The sequence below is a fragment of the Sparus aurata genome, chromosome 6, assembly GCF_900880675.1.
Source record: "Sparus aurata chromosome 6, fSpaAur1.1, whole genome shotgun sequence".
NCBI lineage: Eukaryota > Metazoa > Chordata > Actinopteri > Spariformes > Sparidae > Sparus > Sparus aurata.
In genome coordinates, this window is record NC_044192.1 from 20,481,417 (window position 1) to 20,497,237 (window position 15,821).

Below are 15,821 nucleotides of genomic sequence, written 5' to 3' on the forward strand. Positions count from 1 at the left end.
CATGTACTTCATTACATTCCACCACTGATAGTAAGGTAATGCTGACAGGGTTAAACCTTTATGGTGATAACTTTTACTTTTGATACCTAAATATATTTAGATGATAATACTTCAGAACGTTTACATAAATAAAAGCAAAACTTTTACTTAAGTGAAGGATTTGAACACATTCAACAGTTTTTAATAAGCAGTCTTCATCACACACACACACACACACACACACACACACACACCAGCACACACACCCCACAATAAAGCAAAACATCCTCAAAAACTTAATTTCAACATTTTATTGGAATTAGGAATTCTCATAATTATTAAACAAAAACTAACACAAGGAAAAGTAACACAATAAATAAAGGATAGATTATTCTCATTTGTAGCTTTAACATAAAACAGTATGTGGGTCCTGTGCACAAGCATCTATCAACAGAAGTGCATTCGTTGTTCGGGATAACGCTGTTATTTGCTTAGATTCGTGTTTAAAACGGAACACATTTCTAAGCTGTCAGTTCAGCATCACGGTGACCTTGTCTTGACACCCACTCAGATTACCCATAGCAGCAGGGTTTGCCAACGTGGCCTAATAAGTGTCATGATACAAACATGCGGTTTGTTTTTGAGGCAGATAATAACACATTGTCTGTTAGAAATGCACCATGTGTCCAAATAGAAAAAGAAAAAAGCTTAGCTTATGAATGTCCTTAACAGAGCTTCAAATACCGAAATAAGTGACCTGAAGACACTTAAATGTTGGTGTTTTGATAACACCACCTATCAGATGTATGTGCAATACTGCAATCTTTTAATGATTATGCTACGCAACAGTGCTGTATCAAACTCTGTAGATAAATCTCTGAAATATATCTAACTATATGTGTTTTTAAGACATGGTGCACCTCTCTTAACCTACAGTATCTGGTGCTGTACACATGTCAGAGCCTGGGCAGGGGCACTTCATGAGATCTGCTTTGCAAATTGATAGCCTCAGAGAAGATGGAAAGAAGAAAAAGAGGACATGATGGCACTTCTGTCATTAAATAGCTAAGCAAAGCAACAGCATGTACAGGATATCGAGAACTCTTCAAGTATGTTCCTCTGAGTACATGATGGTAAAAACAATACGACTGTACATCTTGATGTATAAAGTATAATACATGTATGTAAAAAATCCTCCTAGCCCTCATGATACACATAAAGAAATAACATCGTAAAAAACAATAGTGGGTTTGAACAAAGGCAAACGGCTTCATCCCATAGCATTCTCATTCATTCTGCAGTGTCGTCACAGCCACTCCTTGATTTCATTCAGAGACAGAATCATTTTACCAACATGACGTCTGTTTCAAGTGTATACAGTAATGCATTTATCAGTCCTATCTCTGAGTTTCTACGTTTTCAGCGCTGTGGAATGTACAGTAGGAAATGTCAGTCAACACTTTGGCATCCCCATGATCCAAATGAGTATAAATCCACTGATTTAAGAGATTACCGTTAATCTCCACCGCTCAAATGTCCCCTTTTTACCAGTGGGAAAATCACCAAACCCCCCTCAGAGTGAATACAGTACCCTAATTAACCCGATATGAGAGATTTGTGGTTGAGGTCCCTTCTGTTGTCAGATGAATCGCCCCCTTATGAGTGACTGTGTCTATGCAGAGCGTTGTATTCCTGAGTGTAGTACTGCTTGTGTGGTTCTTTTGGGATTTTGGCACCTTTGCAGTAAACTGCACCGGAAATCACTCGCCGGATTTGCGTGGCATTCCAACAACTCTTCTTTTGGCCTGATAGAAATCTGTTGGGATACAGAACAGGAAGTTTAGCTTATGCAAATCCACACCACATCAAATCTCCACCCATTCGCACTTTGAATATCTGAATGTATACCTGTAATGTTTGTCTGTTTCCTCTTCAGCCCTTTCTCTCGCTTCTCCGGTGTTTTCTCCAGCTTCTCCAGGCGGCGTGCGATTCTCTCTGGCGAACACGGGATGTTCTCCTTGTTGTTCTGTGGCTGCACCCTTCCTCTCTTGGGTGTAACAGCTGCCTCGGCCACCCTTTGACCCTTGGCCTGTCCCAGACCAAGCTTACATGGTCTGTAGAGTAGCGGGACCTTGGCTCCGGGGATGCCCTCCCACTGGAAGTCACTGCTCTCCAGAGGCTTGTCCAACATGAAGTCGAAGCCCCAGCGATTCGACGCCTCCTCAAGGTCTTTCCTCAGGGCGGCTTTGTACTCCTGCTGCAGCTGCTCTCGGTCGACTGGGCCGAAAAGGTTTCGTCGAGTGGGGCCGTTCCCCAGGGTGCTCAGGATCTCCTTGTGGGTAGACATAATTCTGCACTGAAGGAAACAGAAACATCCACCGGTTAGTTGGAAAGGTGCTGCTGGACAACCTACAATGATCGGCTGAGAAAGTGACAGTTGCACCGAGGAGGACTCGATTCATCTGCTAAAACAATTAATCGATTATTAGAAAGGTTGCAAATTAATTTTCTGTTCAAAACCAAAAAACATCTATAGAAAGAGAAATGAAGCAAATGAACAAAAGGCAGCAGAAATTAAGAACAAAATCAATCTAATCGATGCCAACAATCCACCTTAAATTCAACAAAAAAAGAGGTAATCTTCCTATTTCAAAAGTAGAAATCTGCCTTACCATGGCTCCAATCAGTTTAAGTGTCCTCACTTAAGACTACAGAGCATATCAGACTGGTGTTACTGGTGAGCTCTTTATAAGATGAGGCCAGGCAGCCTGTGAGTCACTAGGCCCTCCTCTGTGAATCACTGGTACATGCCTGGACATAATCTCAGACAGACATGTGAGGACATTTCCCGAGCACGGTCTGTGATGGCTTCAGACACACAGAGTCACCTCTAGGTGGCGGTGTCAGACCATCTATAGACAGTCAGCGCAACAGAACGTACAATGAACCAGCAATTAATGAGGATCATAGATTTATAATTATGAGCCTTGCTATTAAATCAATGTTCTCCACATCGATATATTTGAACAAAATATTCCCAGTACGAGGGCTAAATGGTTGTGGCATTTAACTGTGAGAGCTACAGGAGGAAATCTGCTGTGTCCCTGGAGAATAATAAGTCATTATAGTCATCCGGGAAGGGCCGGGCACGGTTCCTATTTTACACAATGATAAAGAGGAGCCCACCCAGCGCCTCCCCCCAATTATCCAGCTAAAGCACATTAGATGGGCTGAGGTCACTGAGAATAATAATAATTTGAGAGACACTAATGAAGTTTACTGTCACTGATTAAATTGGTTATAGTTCATTTCAGCACAGAGACTGTTCCGGTTCAATGGAAACAAATATGCCAATAAACAGATAAAATGGATCAAACCCTAACTCCTCAAAATGAACCCTGATGCCAAACTGTTTCATAAAAATATCTAAAGATGTTGATAGAAGTCATGTAAAACATGTTCTGCTGCTTAGTCACCTGGCTGCAGCTACTCCACACAGCAGAGCCAAGCAGAACAAGTCTGAGGTCTGATGTCATGTGGCATTTTTCCAGGAACTGCTCTTCATTCATGTTTCGCACAGCCGAGAAACAAAAATATGCAACATTCTGACTCACCAAAAAACACCTAGATTTTCCAAAGACAATACAGAAACCTAAAGTTTTAGTTCAGATGTGATGATAACTTTCAGGAAAAGCTTAACTACTCTAAAGTCTACAGTTTTTTTATATAAAAGATTGGTTTTGAGGAGTTGTGCCACTGATTGACATCCAGACAGCAAAAAAAAAAAAAAAAAATCAGCTTCTGATTTGAGATGTTAGGAAAAAAAGCATCTTTTAACACACTGCACAGTCAGAAGTCTACAATTGATTGAAACAGATTATGAGGGACTTCCTAAAAACATTTACTAAAAAGTATACTACACTTTTCATTCATTAATCTTGCTAAAAAATGTCAAAGAATAATACAATTAAAAAAAAAAAGATCAGTAATCTGAGTTTTCAGTGACTTTACCCCGCCCATGGTTACATAACAGTGGACCTGTGTGTGCTGATGCCAGGTGGGTTGTTTCATCTGGAGAGATTTGACCAAACTTGATATTAAAAAAAAAAAAAAAATCACCCCCCCAAAAAAAAAGAAGAAAAAAAAAAAAAAGAAATTCTACAAAATCCTTATTTCAAAGGGGAAAGAGAGTTGGACATTTTGGGGGGAGCACTTATGTGACAGAACAGTGTAACCCTCCAAACTTAATTTCCCCCATCCTGCACACGGGATACGACGTCACGGGGAGAGGGGGCGGGCCGGAGGAGTGATTCAAGGCTGTGGCGGGAGCGCGAGTCTCCGACACCGGCTCCCCCAGCTCACTGACCCTGCCCAGTTTACTACACGGCTCCACGTGAGGCTGGAGCTCGTGTCAGGCAGTCAGACTGGGCTGTCACTGGAGTCTCGACCTCCCTCTACATCTCCATACACAGCCGTGTCAAAACAACCCTCAGACAAGGGGCCTGTGGGACATTTGAGGTTGTTTTTCCCCCTATCTAGTCGAGGGTTGAAACGAACATAAAACTGAAGCTCTGTTGAAGCTGCTGAACGTCTTGACATATATTTGGTGGTCTGAAAATTAAAAATATACACTATTTATGAACTCTTACAGCCCAAAATAGACAGTAGAACTACAGATAAGTTTCTACAGTTGCTTACAAATCAATAAAACACAGAAATAATCAAATACAATGCTTTAGAAAAAACATGTCAAGCAGTGTTCAGTGTACTCACATTATCAGTCCTCTGCAGTCCAAGTTAAAAAAATAAAAAATAAATCTTCTTGATTCAAACTTGATGAATGAAGCTGCTGTTTATCTTCTGTGGTTGTGTCCCTACAGCTGTGATGTGTCCGGTGTTATCTATTAACCGACCCTCTCCTCAAAATCAAAAACCAGCCTCGGCGACAGAACTGCCTTCACTTCTTGATAATTCCTCCAAGTTTTCTCACAGAGCGACCTGCGCTAAACTTTTATGAACTCCGGTGGGTGGGGAGCCTCCCGTCCCGTGCAGAGGCGGGCCTTGGGGCTCTCACACGTGGAATTCGCCCGGTAAACACATGAGCACACGTGAAGGTTTAGCTCTGCCCCGCACTGATGTCTGCCGGGGAGGAAATTCCAGTTGAGGACTGACGACCCTGCGCCGCAGCTCTCACTGCCTCTCACTGCGCATGAGCGAGAGAGCGGCCGAGCACAAGCAGAGTCCCGGATGTAGGCAACAAGGCAGCAGCAGGGATGGTAGAAGTCTTATTGCTTAATTTCAAGTAGAATTGGACATGCATATCAATAATTTAATGATTATTTTAAACTTGAAAGATTGCCCTCCTGTCACACTTTTAAAGTTACAGGTTTAAATCATATTTGAGTTCCATTGAAAATTTAGATCTGAAAATAACAAAAATTGGCAAAAACAACGTAACTAAATTAGCAGACCTCTAAATTTCGTTTTGTTTTATTTGTTGATGTTTGGTTGTGCTGAGAATGAATACACTGTATGTATTTAAAGTTCTTGAATAATAAAAAACACTACGATTCAGGGTTCAGGTTTAGGGTAACCCAGAAGTTAGCATCGCCCTTGTTCCCTCCACAAAAACCCAATGGGATTGGATTTTGGATTTTCCCCAGGAAAAAATAATCTCTGTGGCAAACTCAAGTTTAAGCGTAAATTAAATTGCTACAAGTAAAAAACTCATGTTACGTTATGAACAGGCTACACTGCAGTGCACTGGCTTAAACAACGTCACCACCACTGAATGTTTTACAACATAATTACTATACACGTTTCTATAAAACCTACATAGTGCACCTTTAAATTACTAATTGCATTGCAGATTTTGATTATAACATCTAAATCAGGGCAGCCCAAATTGGGGCCTGCCATAACATTAGGTATGGCTGCCAGATGTCTCTAGCAGAAACTAAGTAAATAAAAATATAATTATCAATGGAAAAAGTCCAATCATTTACTTGTTGTAATTTTTATGAGGTAAAATGATTTTTGAATTTGTAGCATTTCTAATTTTCATTTTCATAATCTGCAAGGCAGGCAGAGTGACACTTCGCAGGAAGTCAATTGATTAAGGCTACTTGGGATCTCAGAGCCATTTTGCATCTTAACAGTACAAAACAATACAATAGCTGCTTGTTTTTGGCCCCTCACATAAATGTAAAAAGCACTATATGACTGAAAATTATACTCCCTCCACTCGTTTGATCATGTTTTCATAAAGGTTTTTCTCAAAAGCATTTATTAAATTTTCTCATCTCAGTCAGAATTTAGTCAGGCTGTAGTATGGCTGGTACACGCATAGAAAACTAAAAAAGCTTTTACGACGAATGACCATAATGTGTCAGATTCTGGAGCTTTGATTGAAATGTTTGAGTACTTTAGACTAAGCTCCATTTTTATCAGTTATCTCTTATCAAGTCCAGTGTAACCCAACTCTATGTGCTTGTGACTCAGTCTCTTAAAATGCCATTTACAGGTTTGTCACATATTGTACCCAAAACTCTGTTTCACCCAGTCTCCCTGTTGTTCAATTCAAGTTTGTTTATCTGGGCAACCGGTCAGCAAAAAGGACAACTTCTCACACCTCCTAATCACATCAAGCTGCACTTTAGTCAGTCTCATTCCAGCACATGAACAACAAGAGCCCTAACTGTAGGACGCAGCCTATAAAGTCCCAACTGATCTGACACCACAGTGAGCCCTTTGTGTAGTGAGAGACTGACGAGACAACAGAAAACACATTCAGACTTGGAAGCCGTACACAAATTTGCAGTACAGCCATATTCAGCTGTGTTATGTACTGAAGTTAATGAGGTATAAACTATATGGAAGATACAGCGTATGTTGTTTTTTACAGAGCAGCAGCTGTGTGAGTACAGAAAAAAGGCTCTACAGCTGAGTGGACACTTTATTATCTCAGCTCTCAGGCAGTTGCACAGTGTGAAGGGACTGCACGCTCCATCAAATGATCTTATTCATTATGTGCTTCATCATGTTCAGGCCTTTGTTTTGCATTCACTGCCAAATCGGGCGCAAAGAGACTATGCACATCCATAGTTAGTTATTTACTGAATAACACAAGTTCCAACTTTATTACCTGTCATTATAGTTTCATAAGAATCAAGGGTCAGGTAGGGAACCTACACTAACTGTACACGCTATGAATCTGTGTTAATGAGCAAAGTCAGTATAAAACATTAAAGGTGCACTTTGTAACACCTGGTCACCAGAGTAACCGCTAACAGCTGTTAGCAAGTTATCTTACTGCAGGGTAGGTACATTTAAAGGTACATTTGGTATTGTACAGTATCAACATTAACAGAACAGCTGGATTTTATGAAAAAGTGTTGATCATCTGGGATAAAAGTTGACATGTGTGCAAGTTAATTAGAATGAGTGTAAATAGGTTGAGAGAGTACATCAGAGTACAAAGTGGTATTAACCGACAGGAGCTATCTGAGGCTAGGTGGTAAACATGCTAACCTCAGAAGAAATCTCTGCAACACACGAAAGAAAATCTTTACATTTTGCATCTTTAGTTTGGTTTCAATGATCCCAGAAACAACTGGACTGTTCAGATTGTGGTGTTTTTATGTGGGGTGGCAACAATGAGGGCTTCAGCAAAGAAGTTGAATCTGGCTCCACCTGGGAACAGAGGGAGACCTACAGGTGTTATTCATAGAATATGGCTAGAAGTCAAAGGTGGCTACAACAACATAGTTTGGTAAGACAGTGTTGGTGAGGTTTGAATTGGCATGCGACTGAAATATAGTCTGTTTAGAGCATAAAAGTTTTTTTCTTCTAGTGATTTAATTTGCGTTTCGAAAATCACAATAGTGGTGTTCATCTTCCTGAACAAAACCTGTTAGTGTCATAAACTTGTGTTGCCACAAAGCTTAAGTTATAACCTTTAAGACCTTAATTTGAATTAATAACTGTTAAGTCACCGAATGAGGTAACACAGTGATGATTGAGCCTATGGCCACTGGTGAAAGCCCTTACACTTGCTATAATACCAAAGATGCAAACTGGGTGTCGGTGGCAACTTTCCCAGATAATATCACAACATTTTTTTTAGCAACCATTTTTTATTAAGTAATTAGAGATATGACTCGCTTTTCGTTTCATGTTGTGTTGCTATGGAGGCCTGGTAAAGCTGCCAAGTGCCAACTGACGTCCCACAGACAGGTGACACCTGCAATTGCGCTTCTGAAAATGTTTGAGATTGCCACTCGAATTTTGGGGATAATACAAAGTCCAGTTCAAAAGTCCCAGTAGGTTTTTGTCGAGGGAACCAGGGTCACGCTAACTTCCGGGTTAGCATACAAATCTACGCTACACCACTCTATTCAATGGGCCCCGCTGCCAGGAAGTAAAAGCCGAAGCCAGAAAATATTTTCGGTGGATGTGCTAGGCGAGGACATCTCATTGGTTTGAATGGGCGCCATCTTTCACCATCTAGTATCTAGTGTAATTCTTCTGTATACATCTATGATTTACTGTCATTATGCCAAAACTCAAAGACAGGCTATTCACTTCGAAGTTATCAGCATATTTGATTTCTTATAGCTGTTCGACTGACATAGATAAATTAACTAGTTTTGTCAGCACGTCTAAAATTAGCTCAAAGCGTCCCTGCGTGTTTCTCAGACTAGTCATTACTCACGTACTGAACTTCGTGGGCGACACGGGCACGGCTGTGTTACATAACAGTGGATGGACTGGAGAATAACTCGCCGCTTTCTGAGTGGATTGCCGCGAGTTCCTTAAGTGCGAGCGAGAGCCAGCCGTCTCCGTGGATACCGTGAGTCATCGCTCCCTGTGATGTCACGGGGCTTTGAGCAACACGTGGAAAAGCGCGCGGAGATTTGAGCAAACTGTGGCTCAGTGTCATGCTGGTTCACGTGGACTGGATGCGTGAACGGAGCCGTGGGCCTGACAGGGGTGTGACTGAGGGAGACAATTGGACAAGTGGGAGCGCGGTGGTGGAGGAGCTGTGCGAGATGTGTGTGGGAACCGCGACTAACCCACAGCTGTACATGTTAGAGGACATAATGAACTATAAAACATTTTATTAAGCCTTACCAGACGACCTTCATTACAATTAATTACTCTTAATGACATGTTGTATGTGGATTTCTCACTCTTAGTACTGAAATAATCCAGGAACGTTTTAATGAGCTGCACACCACACACACACACTGATCTATCTGTATGTATGATTTTATGTGTGGGTGATTTTATCAGCAGCGTAAAGACACCATTATTTGGATTTCTCGTCGCCTGTCTACCACCTGTCTGTAATTGTAAATTGGTTCAAATTTTAATCGACAGGATTACATAACGACCTGCTATCAAACCATGTACACAGAAAAGGAGGGAAAGTTGCAGAGACAGGCAGGGAAATGAACTCTGCCAGTTACGTTTCTTTAGATCCTTGACTGTTTTACAGTGTTTAATCCACTGATTGGACCAACACACACCCACACACAAATTTACTTCTGCTCTCAACTCCAACTTCATTTTGACAGTGATATATTAAGGGTGGACTTTAAAGATTCAACCAAATCCATGTTTATATTATTACATTTACATATACAGAACATACTGTATAATGTATACTAGGGGTGACTAAGAAAATAAATACATTAGAAATGTGCCACACTTTGCTTCTTATTCAGCAGGAAATCTGCAAGATAATGAGTAACTGAAGTTAGCACATAGTGTAGTGAGTAAAAAGTAGATTTGCCTCCAGAAAAAGTAGTGGAGTGCAATTACAAAGTGGCAGATAATGGAAATTCCAAAGTACTAGTACCCCAAAAGTGTTCTGTTACATTCCAGCAATGCTATTTGGCTCTGATGCAGCAATCAATCTGTAAAGTATCTAATAACTTAAGCCACTGAATTAATACCATGGAGTAGAATGTCTAGTATTTGTGGAGTGGAAGTGTTTAGTACAAAATGAAATTACTCTAGTAATGATTATTACAATATATCACCTTATAAGATCTGAATTATATCGTGTTAATTCAACTATGCAGAACCTCAACAGCACCAAGTGGTGTAGACCAGATACAGGAACTTCATTTAGGTAAAATCAAACAAATGTCAACCATAGAAACTGCAACTAAAAAGGAAGTATAATTAACCACAAGTGACTAAGCTACATGATCAGGCTGTGACCTACATCTTGCCCATTAATGCTGTAGGAGTGCCCTCTTGTGGAAAAGAAACTGAATGACTCAGTAATGGCACACTGGCTTTACTACAGAAGTAGCAAGAGAACAAGAAAACATCAGTTTTTTTTATCAACTGTATTTTAATTGAGACCATTTCACATCGTATCAAACAAATGAAAAATAATGGAAAACTTCATAGACAAAAATTTAACTCGTGTTCATCACACCTTTTAAATAAATGCCATAGCTTTGCATTTTGAAAGAGGTGAGGGGTGCGTTTATTACAAACATCCAACCATTAACAGATGGAACCCTTCAGTATGAAGTAAGAAAGAAGCACGTTGAAAATAGGTTGGCTTTACAGACAATCAAAAAGAGAAACTTTCTTACAAATCATCCCAACCCTTCCTTAAAAAACAAAACAAATGCTGGCGTTTACACAATGAAAATAAGGAACAACTCACACTAAGTCAAACTACACAGTACATTCATTGACAAAAACCAAAGCTCTCAAGAGATTAACTGGTGAATTGGAATGCTAGGTGGCACAACTGTCTCAGGACTGACAAGATGGAAGTGACTGAGGCAAGGCATTACACCTGTACACACCCACTCAATGTATTTGAAAATTACCATAACAAGGGGGAGGGACACTAAAATGTATGATTGTTTAAAAATTCCAACACAAAAATGACCATGTTGGCCATGTTGAAGTCCATCCTATGAAACGGTCCTACAACCGTTCATCTTCAGCTCCCTTTACACCTGACAGACCTCTGTCTACTTTCTGTCAGTGGAACGGGAGCGGCTGTGGGGAAGGAAACAAACAACCGAAAGTTAAAGCCAGCAGGAATTATTGGCCAACCTGCCACTGCAACATTCTCAGCACCACACAAACAAGCACTAGACCAAGGATGCCTGAATCTATGTTGCTTAGCCATGTCGAAGAATTATTCTCAGTGGTGCAGTTTCAGATTAGACTGTCAAATATCTGTTAGGACACGAGATTGAAATTATTTTGAAATTGCTCGGAAAATCTCAGTACCTCCTTGATCGTGAGAAGGACCTCGAAGGTTTATGGTTCCTGTCCCTGGAGAGGGACCTCTCCCTCCTCCTGTCTCTGGAGAAAGACCTGCAAAAGCCAAACAATCCCATTATGTAAACAAATGGTAAAAGGCTGTTGGGTTAAGATAATGATTCCTAGGGTTGGGCTTATGGTTGAATTTGAGATCTGAGACCCAGCAGGGAAGAATACAGATTTGTTAAGCTTCCATGGTAATCGCTCTCTAATTGGACCTTTTACTTTTTATTCTAAAACATCAAAGCAGAATCATTAAGAAATGTTTCCAAGCTTCTCATTTATAGCTGGCACAAACAATTGTTTTTTAAGGGTATAAATGCAGAGGATAACTGGCAACATATAATACCAGCTGTATCCATTAAAATGAATTCCCTAATAGTGACAACACCCTGCGGCCATGAGGACAGCGTTTTTTGTACTTCAAGAGGGCCGACTCTTCTCCAAAGAAATCAGCTGATGCATGGCAAGTGCTGGCGATTCTCCTAATTACACTTTTCATGCACAGCAAATACATTTTGAGCCCATCAATATAATGGTTTTGAATCAATATCCTGAGCATAGTTGTTATGCATGTGTAGACATCAGTATTTGACAGCCAATTCCAGCACCAAGTCAACACTTCATACCTCATTCATTCTGCTAATGCAATGTTTGGTTGTGAGCATCAACTAGACTACCTTAATATTTCAATCTAGTGGAAACCACTTAAAACTGGCACCTCTGGCTTCTTTGCCGACAACAGGTGGCTAGAGATCTACTGAATGATTTTCAGTTATTTGGAACTTTAATTACTTGCAAATAATGACAGCTTAAGCTAATTAGGTTGGACGAGGGGGGTGAAAGTAAAAACTACATAACAATTCTTGATGAAACAATAACATTATTTGCAAGATCCATTCATATTTAATTAGACAAGCTGACATACAATATATCTTTGGGAATAGTTTGATATTTTAAATGCAGCGCATGAACGGAAACACAAAAACATTCTTGTTTTCAGAAAGACTCAATTGTTTGGGTCACGGCATACATGACATTCAGAAAGCTGACATACCTGCTTCGGCTGCGACTGAAGCTCCTCCTGCGTGGGGATCTGTGCAGGGAAAATACAAAAGTGTTAAGAACAAACACAGATGCGCCGATCTGCCGTAGAGATGCAAACTATTCTGATCCTTTTCTTACATGGGCCTCCTTCAACTCAGCCCTTTGTCTATCACAGTAACTATAAAATGGAATAAAAGAATTGGGGTGTTTTTCCTGGAACAAGAATTATGCAAATCACAAAATATAACTTACTGGCAATGGACCAAGTGCATAAAGATAATAGGTGCTTGGCAATTCTCTCACCTATTCCACAGTGCCATGGGCATCTTTAACAAATTAAAAACTGGAGTATGATTTAGTGCAAGATAGTTCTTTAGGATTAATAGCAGTATTTTCATGCTGCCTGAGCCCCAAATAGTTAAATAAAACAAAAAACAAAAAGGAAAGCATCAAACGGCATTTGCCCCCATCAGAGGACTTAATGCAGCACTGTGGACTGGCCATAGTGGGAAAATCATATGACACACATAGGCCACCATCTGTATAAAAGTGGTCCACCACACAAAAAGGGAGAACATATGGTATTGGAAGCTAGAAACAAAAAACTATATACTGGTCACTGGGAATAAGTTTTGTGGGGTGACCAGGCCAAGATATTCTAAAACCAACCATACAGCACAAAAAAAAAGGAAAAAACAAAACCAAAAAACCCTTTTGATTTTTATTGGGGGGTTGAGAAGAGTTTTGATTTGTGTGACTTCATAATTCTGCTCAGAGCCCCAAGACATACCAGATGAATGTCTATAATGGAAATCTCTGGAAATGTGAAATTCCAGATTGATTCAAATATTTTTCTTTTTCTTTTTAAGAACAACCCTTTCAAACCAGCTGTCTCTTCACTTTCAAAACTGTATCAGCAGTGTACTGAATGAAGCAGGAAAACTTACTAGTCTTTTTGGTTTTCAACAAGCTAGATATGACGAAAGGGAGGCAGACAGTCGGCCGGGTAGGTAGAATTGGCTGAATAGGACTGGCCAGATGCTGCAAGGTGATTAGGTGGCAGGCAGATGGGGGCTGGCTGTAGCTTTTTTCCTGCTTTAATTGGTTAGCCGAAGGCTGCTGTTGGTAGGTTGTAGACATTTGGGAACGTAAAACGCCGATTGGTCGGGAATGTGACGTGGGCTGCTGCCGTTTGGGTTAAGGTTGAAGGAGGAGGAGGTTGAGAACGGCATGCTGAGGAACCAATGGGTTGGTGCAACCTGACGACTGGCCATGCCTGGGTCATGTGACAGCACCAGCCAAGCTGATTGGGGCACGATGGTCAGCAGTCACATGATGCTGAAAGAGGACTAGTTGATTGACTCAGAGGGTGGTGAGAAGAGGCATGGTGGTGGCTCTGCAACGGGTTTCATTCTTATTAATATAGATGAAAAATAAAATGCATCCTCAAACAAAAGAAAAATGCATCACATTTGGCACTTTCATCCCTCCAATATTTTAAACAGGTTATACTTTTTGTGACACAGGACTTACCAAATATTTCAAAAGACCTATTTTGCCACTTAACAGCAGTTAGAAATGTAGATACTGTGTAAAAGTTCACGGAAATCTACACTTCAAAAGAAGAATTAGTGCCCGAAGAAGAAGTCTTTCAGGCAAGAATTTAAGATGCATTTTGCAATAGAAAGGCTTCACTACTTGACCTAGCATAATGTCCATTTCCAAATCATCAATTTTCTTAGATATTTATGAATGTTTATCTGCTTGGTTCCCAACATAAAATGGTCAATAATATCAATGAAGATGAAATTGCAAGCCTTAGACATTGCAACAATCACAAATGTATAATCAGTTGAAAAGATAAAACATTAGAAATGCCTAGTCTGGAGTAACATAAACAATTATCAGGAAATACACTGTGGGAAGTTGGAATCTTTAAGTCACATTGATGGATTTATGTGCAAGACATGTCAAATTTTGTCTCTGCTGGTCACTGTCAAACAAAAACATGGGTCACCTTCGCCTGGCTGGTGGGCTACGACGCCTGTAGTCATCACGGTCTCTGGGGCGCCTGCCCCATGAGGGGGGAGCGCCACGAGTTCGACTGCGTTTCTCACCATTGGACAGCTCCACTCGCACCCGGCAGCCACACAACGTCCTGTAAAATCAGCATACATTGTTACACATTGTAGCTGTGGCAAGTTTAGTCATGTTTGTCAAATCTCATTGGTGTACTGTGCTGCCTACCTTCCATCAAGCTCACGCACTGCATCAGTTGCATCTCTGGGATCTTCGAATTCTACAAAGGCAAAACCTGGAGGGTTCCTGGCAACCCAGACACTGCGGAGAGGACCATAGTAACCAAAAGACCTCTCCAACTCTGTCTTGTTTCCATTGTTGCCAAGATTACCGACATAGACTTTGCAGTCCAGAGGACAGTCACGATGCATGGCTGAATCTGAAAAACAATGAAAAGGAAAGGGAATTGTTTTTGTGTACAGCAGAATATTGTGGGAATAACCTAAATCAGTAAATTGGGACAAATTAAAAGGCCTGTGGTAGTATTTAAAGTTAATGCTTTCATTTCCGTTGTGCATTGCGCCAATTGCCTTTCTACAACACATCATCCGGAATAACAATAAAAATGCATATTTTCTGTTAGCGTTAACGTTATTAACTTTGTGCTGCATGCAAAAAACACATCTATAATCACTCATTGATTATAAAGACAAACGTAATGAGGATTGGCCTACTTTTTGTCTTTGACTCGAAGCCTAACATGATGCTAACTTTAGCTTAACGAAATAGGCCAATTCGTGTTAGCTAAGTTAATACAGTGCCCTAAATACATTGCGAATAGTAACTATATGATTAAATACACAGTTAACCATACGTTGTTACCCACATCCCGCCTTCAAAATGTGTTTTCTCACCGTTCGACATCAGATATTGTTCGACGCCCGGAAGCTAAAGGTAGCTAATGGCTAGTTAACGATAGCTAAAATGGCTGTCGCCTTTCCGAGGCCTTGTGATGAGGAGCCGCTTTCAGCTAGCAGACACAGAAATCAAACAATGGATTCTGCCTGCGTTGCGATACCGACTGATCGACCTCAACACGATGCTCCAAAAAAAAAAAAAGCTCAGCACGACACAATTAAGAATTGCGTTTAAACTCTACCGTGATTGTTGAATTCACAGCTTAGACTAACAGCGATCCTCCAGGTGGTTTGTTCTCCTCGATCGTCGAAGGAAAATGGCGTGACGGAAAATACGTTCGCCAGTAGGCTGACCAGCTTCCTGCTCCGCGGAGGGCGGGGTTACGTAGCTAGTGATAGTTCTTCTCACCACACCTATCTAATCAATTTAAGTGTCTTTTGATTGGCATTACAAAGGCCGCGTATTATTTGAAACACTTAGATGAATTTCGGAATGATTCCGGCGTTTATGGATAAATTAACGCACTCTTTTAACATGGGCGGGTAAAGGTGCGA

At 40.6% G+C, this 15,821-nt stretch overlaps 2 protein-coding genes across 6 annotated transcripts; both read right to left on the minus strand.

The window, feature by feature from the left end:
- Window positions 1–275: 275 nt before the first annotated feature.
- On the minus strand, window positions 276–10,205 carry cdkn1a (cyclin dependent kinase inhibitor 1A). Of its 4 annotated transcripts, none has more exons than XM_030420845.1 (3): window positions 8,697–10,205; window positions 1,888–2,335; window positions 276–1,795 (listed from the first exon to the last, which is right to left on the minus strand). In XM_030420845.1, exons 2-3 carry the CDS (start codon window positions 2,324–2,326, stop codon window positions 1,740–1,742), a joined length of 495 nt encoding a protein of 164 aa, XP_030276705.1. In that variant the 5' UTR covers window positions 2,327–2,335; window positions 8,697–10,205; the 3' UTR covers window positions 276–1,739. The 4 variants fall into 4 exon arrangements, with proteins under 4 accessions (XP_030276705.1, XP_030276706.1, XP_030276707.1 ...); XM_030420846.1 differs by having other exon boundaries at window positions 8,693–10,205; XM_030420847.1 differs by lacking the exon at window positions 8,697–10,205 and adding an exon at window positions 4,753–5,069.
- A 254-nt stretch (window positions 10,206–10,459) lies between these two features.
- Window positions 10,460–15,648, minus strand: srsf3b (serine and arginine rich splicing factor 3b). 2 transcript variants are annotated; one of them, XM_030420843.1, is made up of 6 exons: window positions 15,509–15,648; window positions 14,578–14,788; window positions 14,348–14,488; window positions 12,341–12,379; window positions 11,251–11,337; window positions 10,460–11,013 (listed from the first exon to the last, which is right to left on the minus strand). In XM_030420843.1, exons 2-6 carry the CDS (start codon window positions 14,778–14,780, stop codon window positions 10,986–10,988), a joined length of 498 nt encoding a protein of 165 aa, XP_030276703.1. In that variant the 5' UTR covers window positions 14,781–14,788; window positions 15,509–15,648; the 3' UTR covers window positions 10,460–10,985. The 2 variants fall into 2 exon arrangements, with proteins under 2 accessions (XP_030276703.1, XP_030276702.1); XM_030420842.1 differs by having other exon boundaries at window positions 15,264–15,608.
- Between the last annotated feature and the right edge of the window lie 173 nt (window positions 15,649–15,821).

Bases quoted from the DNA above. Each gene is read 5' to 3' on its own strand.
- cdkn1a (XM_030420844.1), bottom strand. The intron at 1,796-1,887 runs GTATACATTCAG...GTATCCCAACAG, and splicing joins GAAACAGACAAACATTACAG to ATTTCTATCAGGCCAAAAGA.
- srsf3b (XM_030420842.1), bottom strand. The intron at 12,380-14,347 runs GTGACCCATGTT...TTCCCTGCACAG, and splicing joins AGCCCACCAGCCAGGCGAAG to ATCCCCACGCAGGAGGAGCT. The intron at 11,338-12,340 runs GTATGTCAGCTT...TGGCTTTTGCAG, and splicing joins TTCAGTCGCAGCCGAAGCAG to GTCTTTCTCCAGAGACAGGA.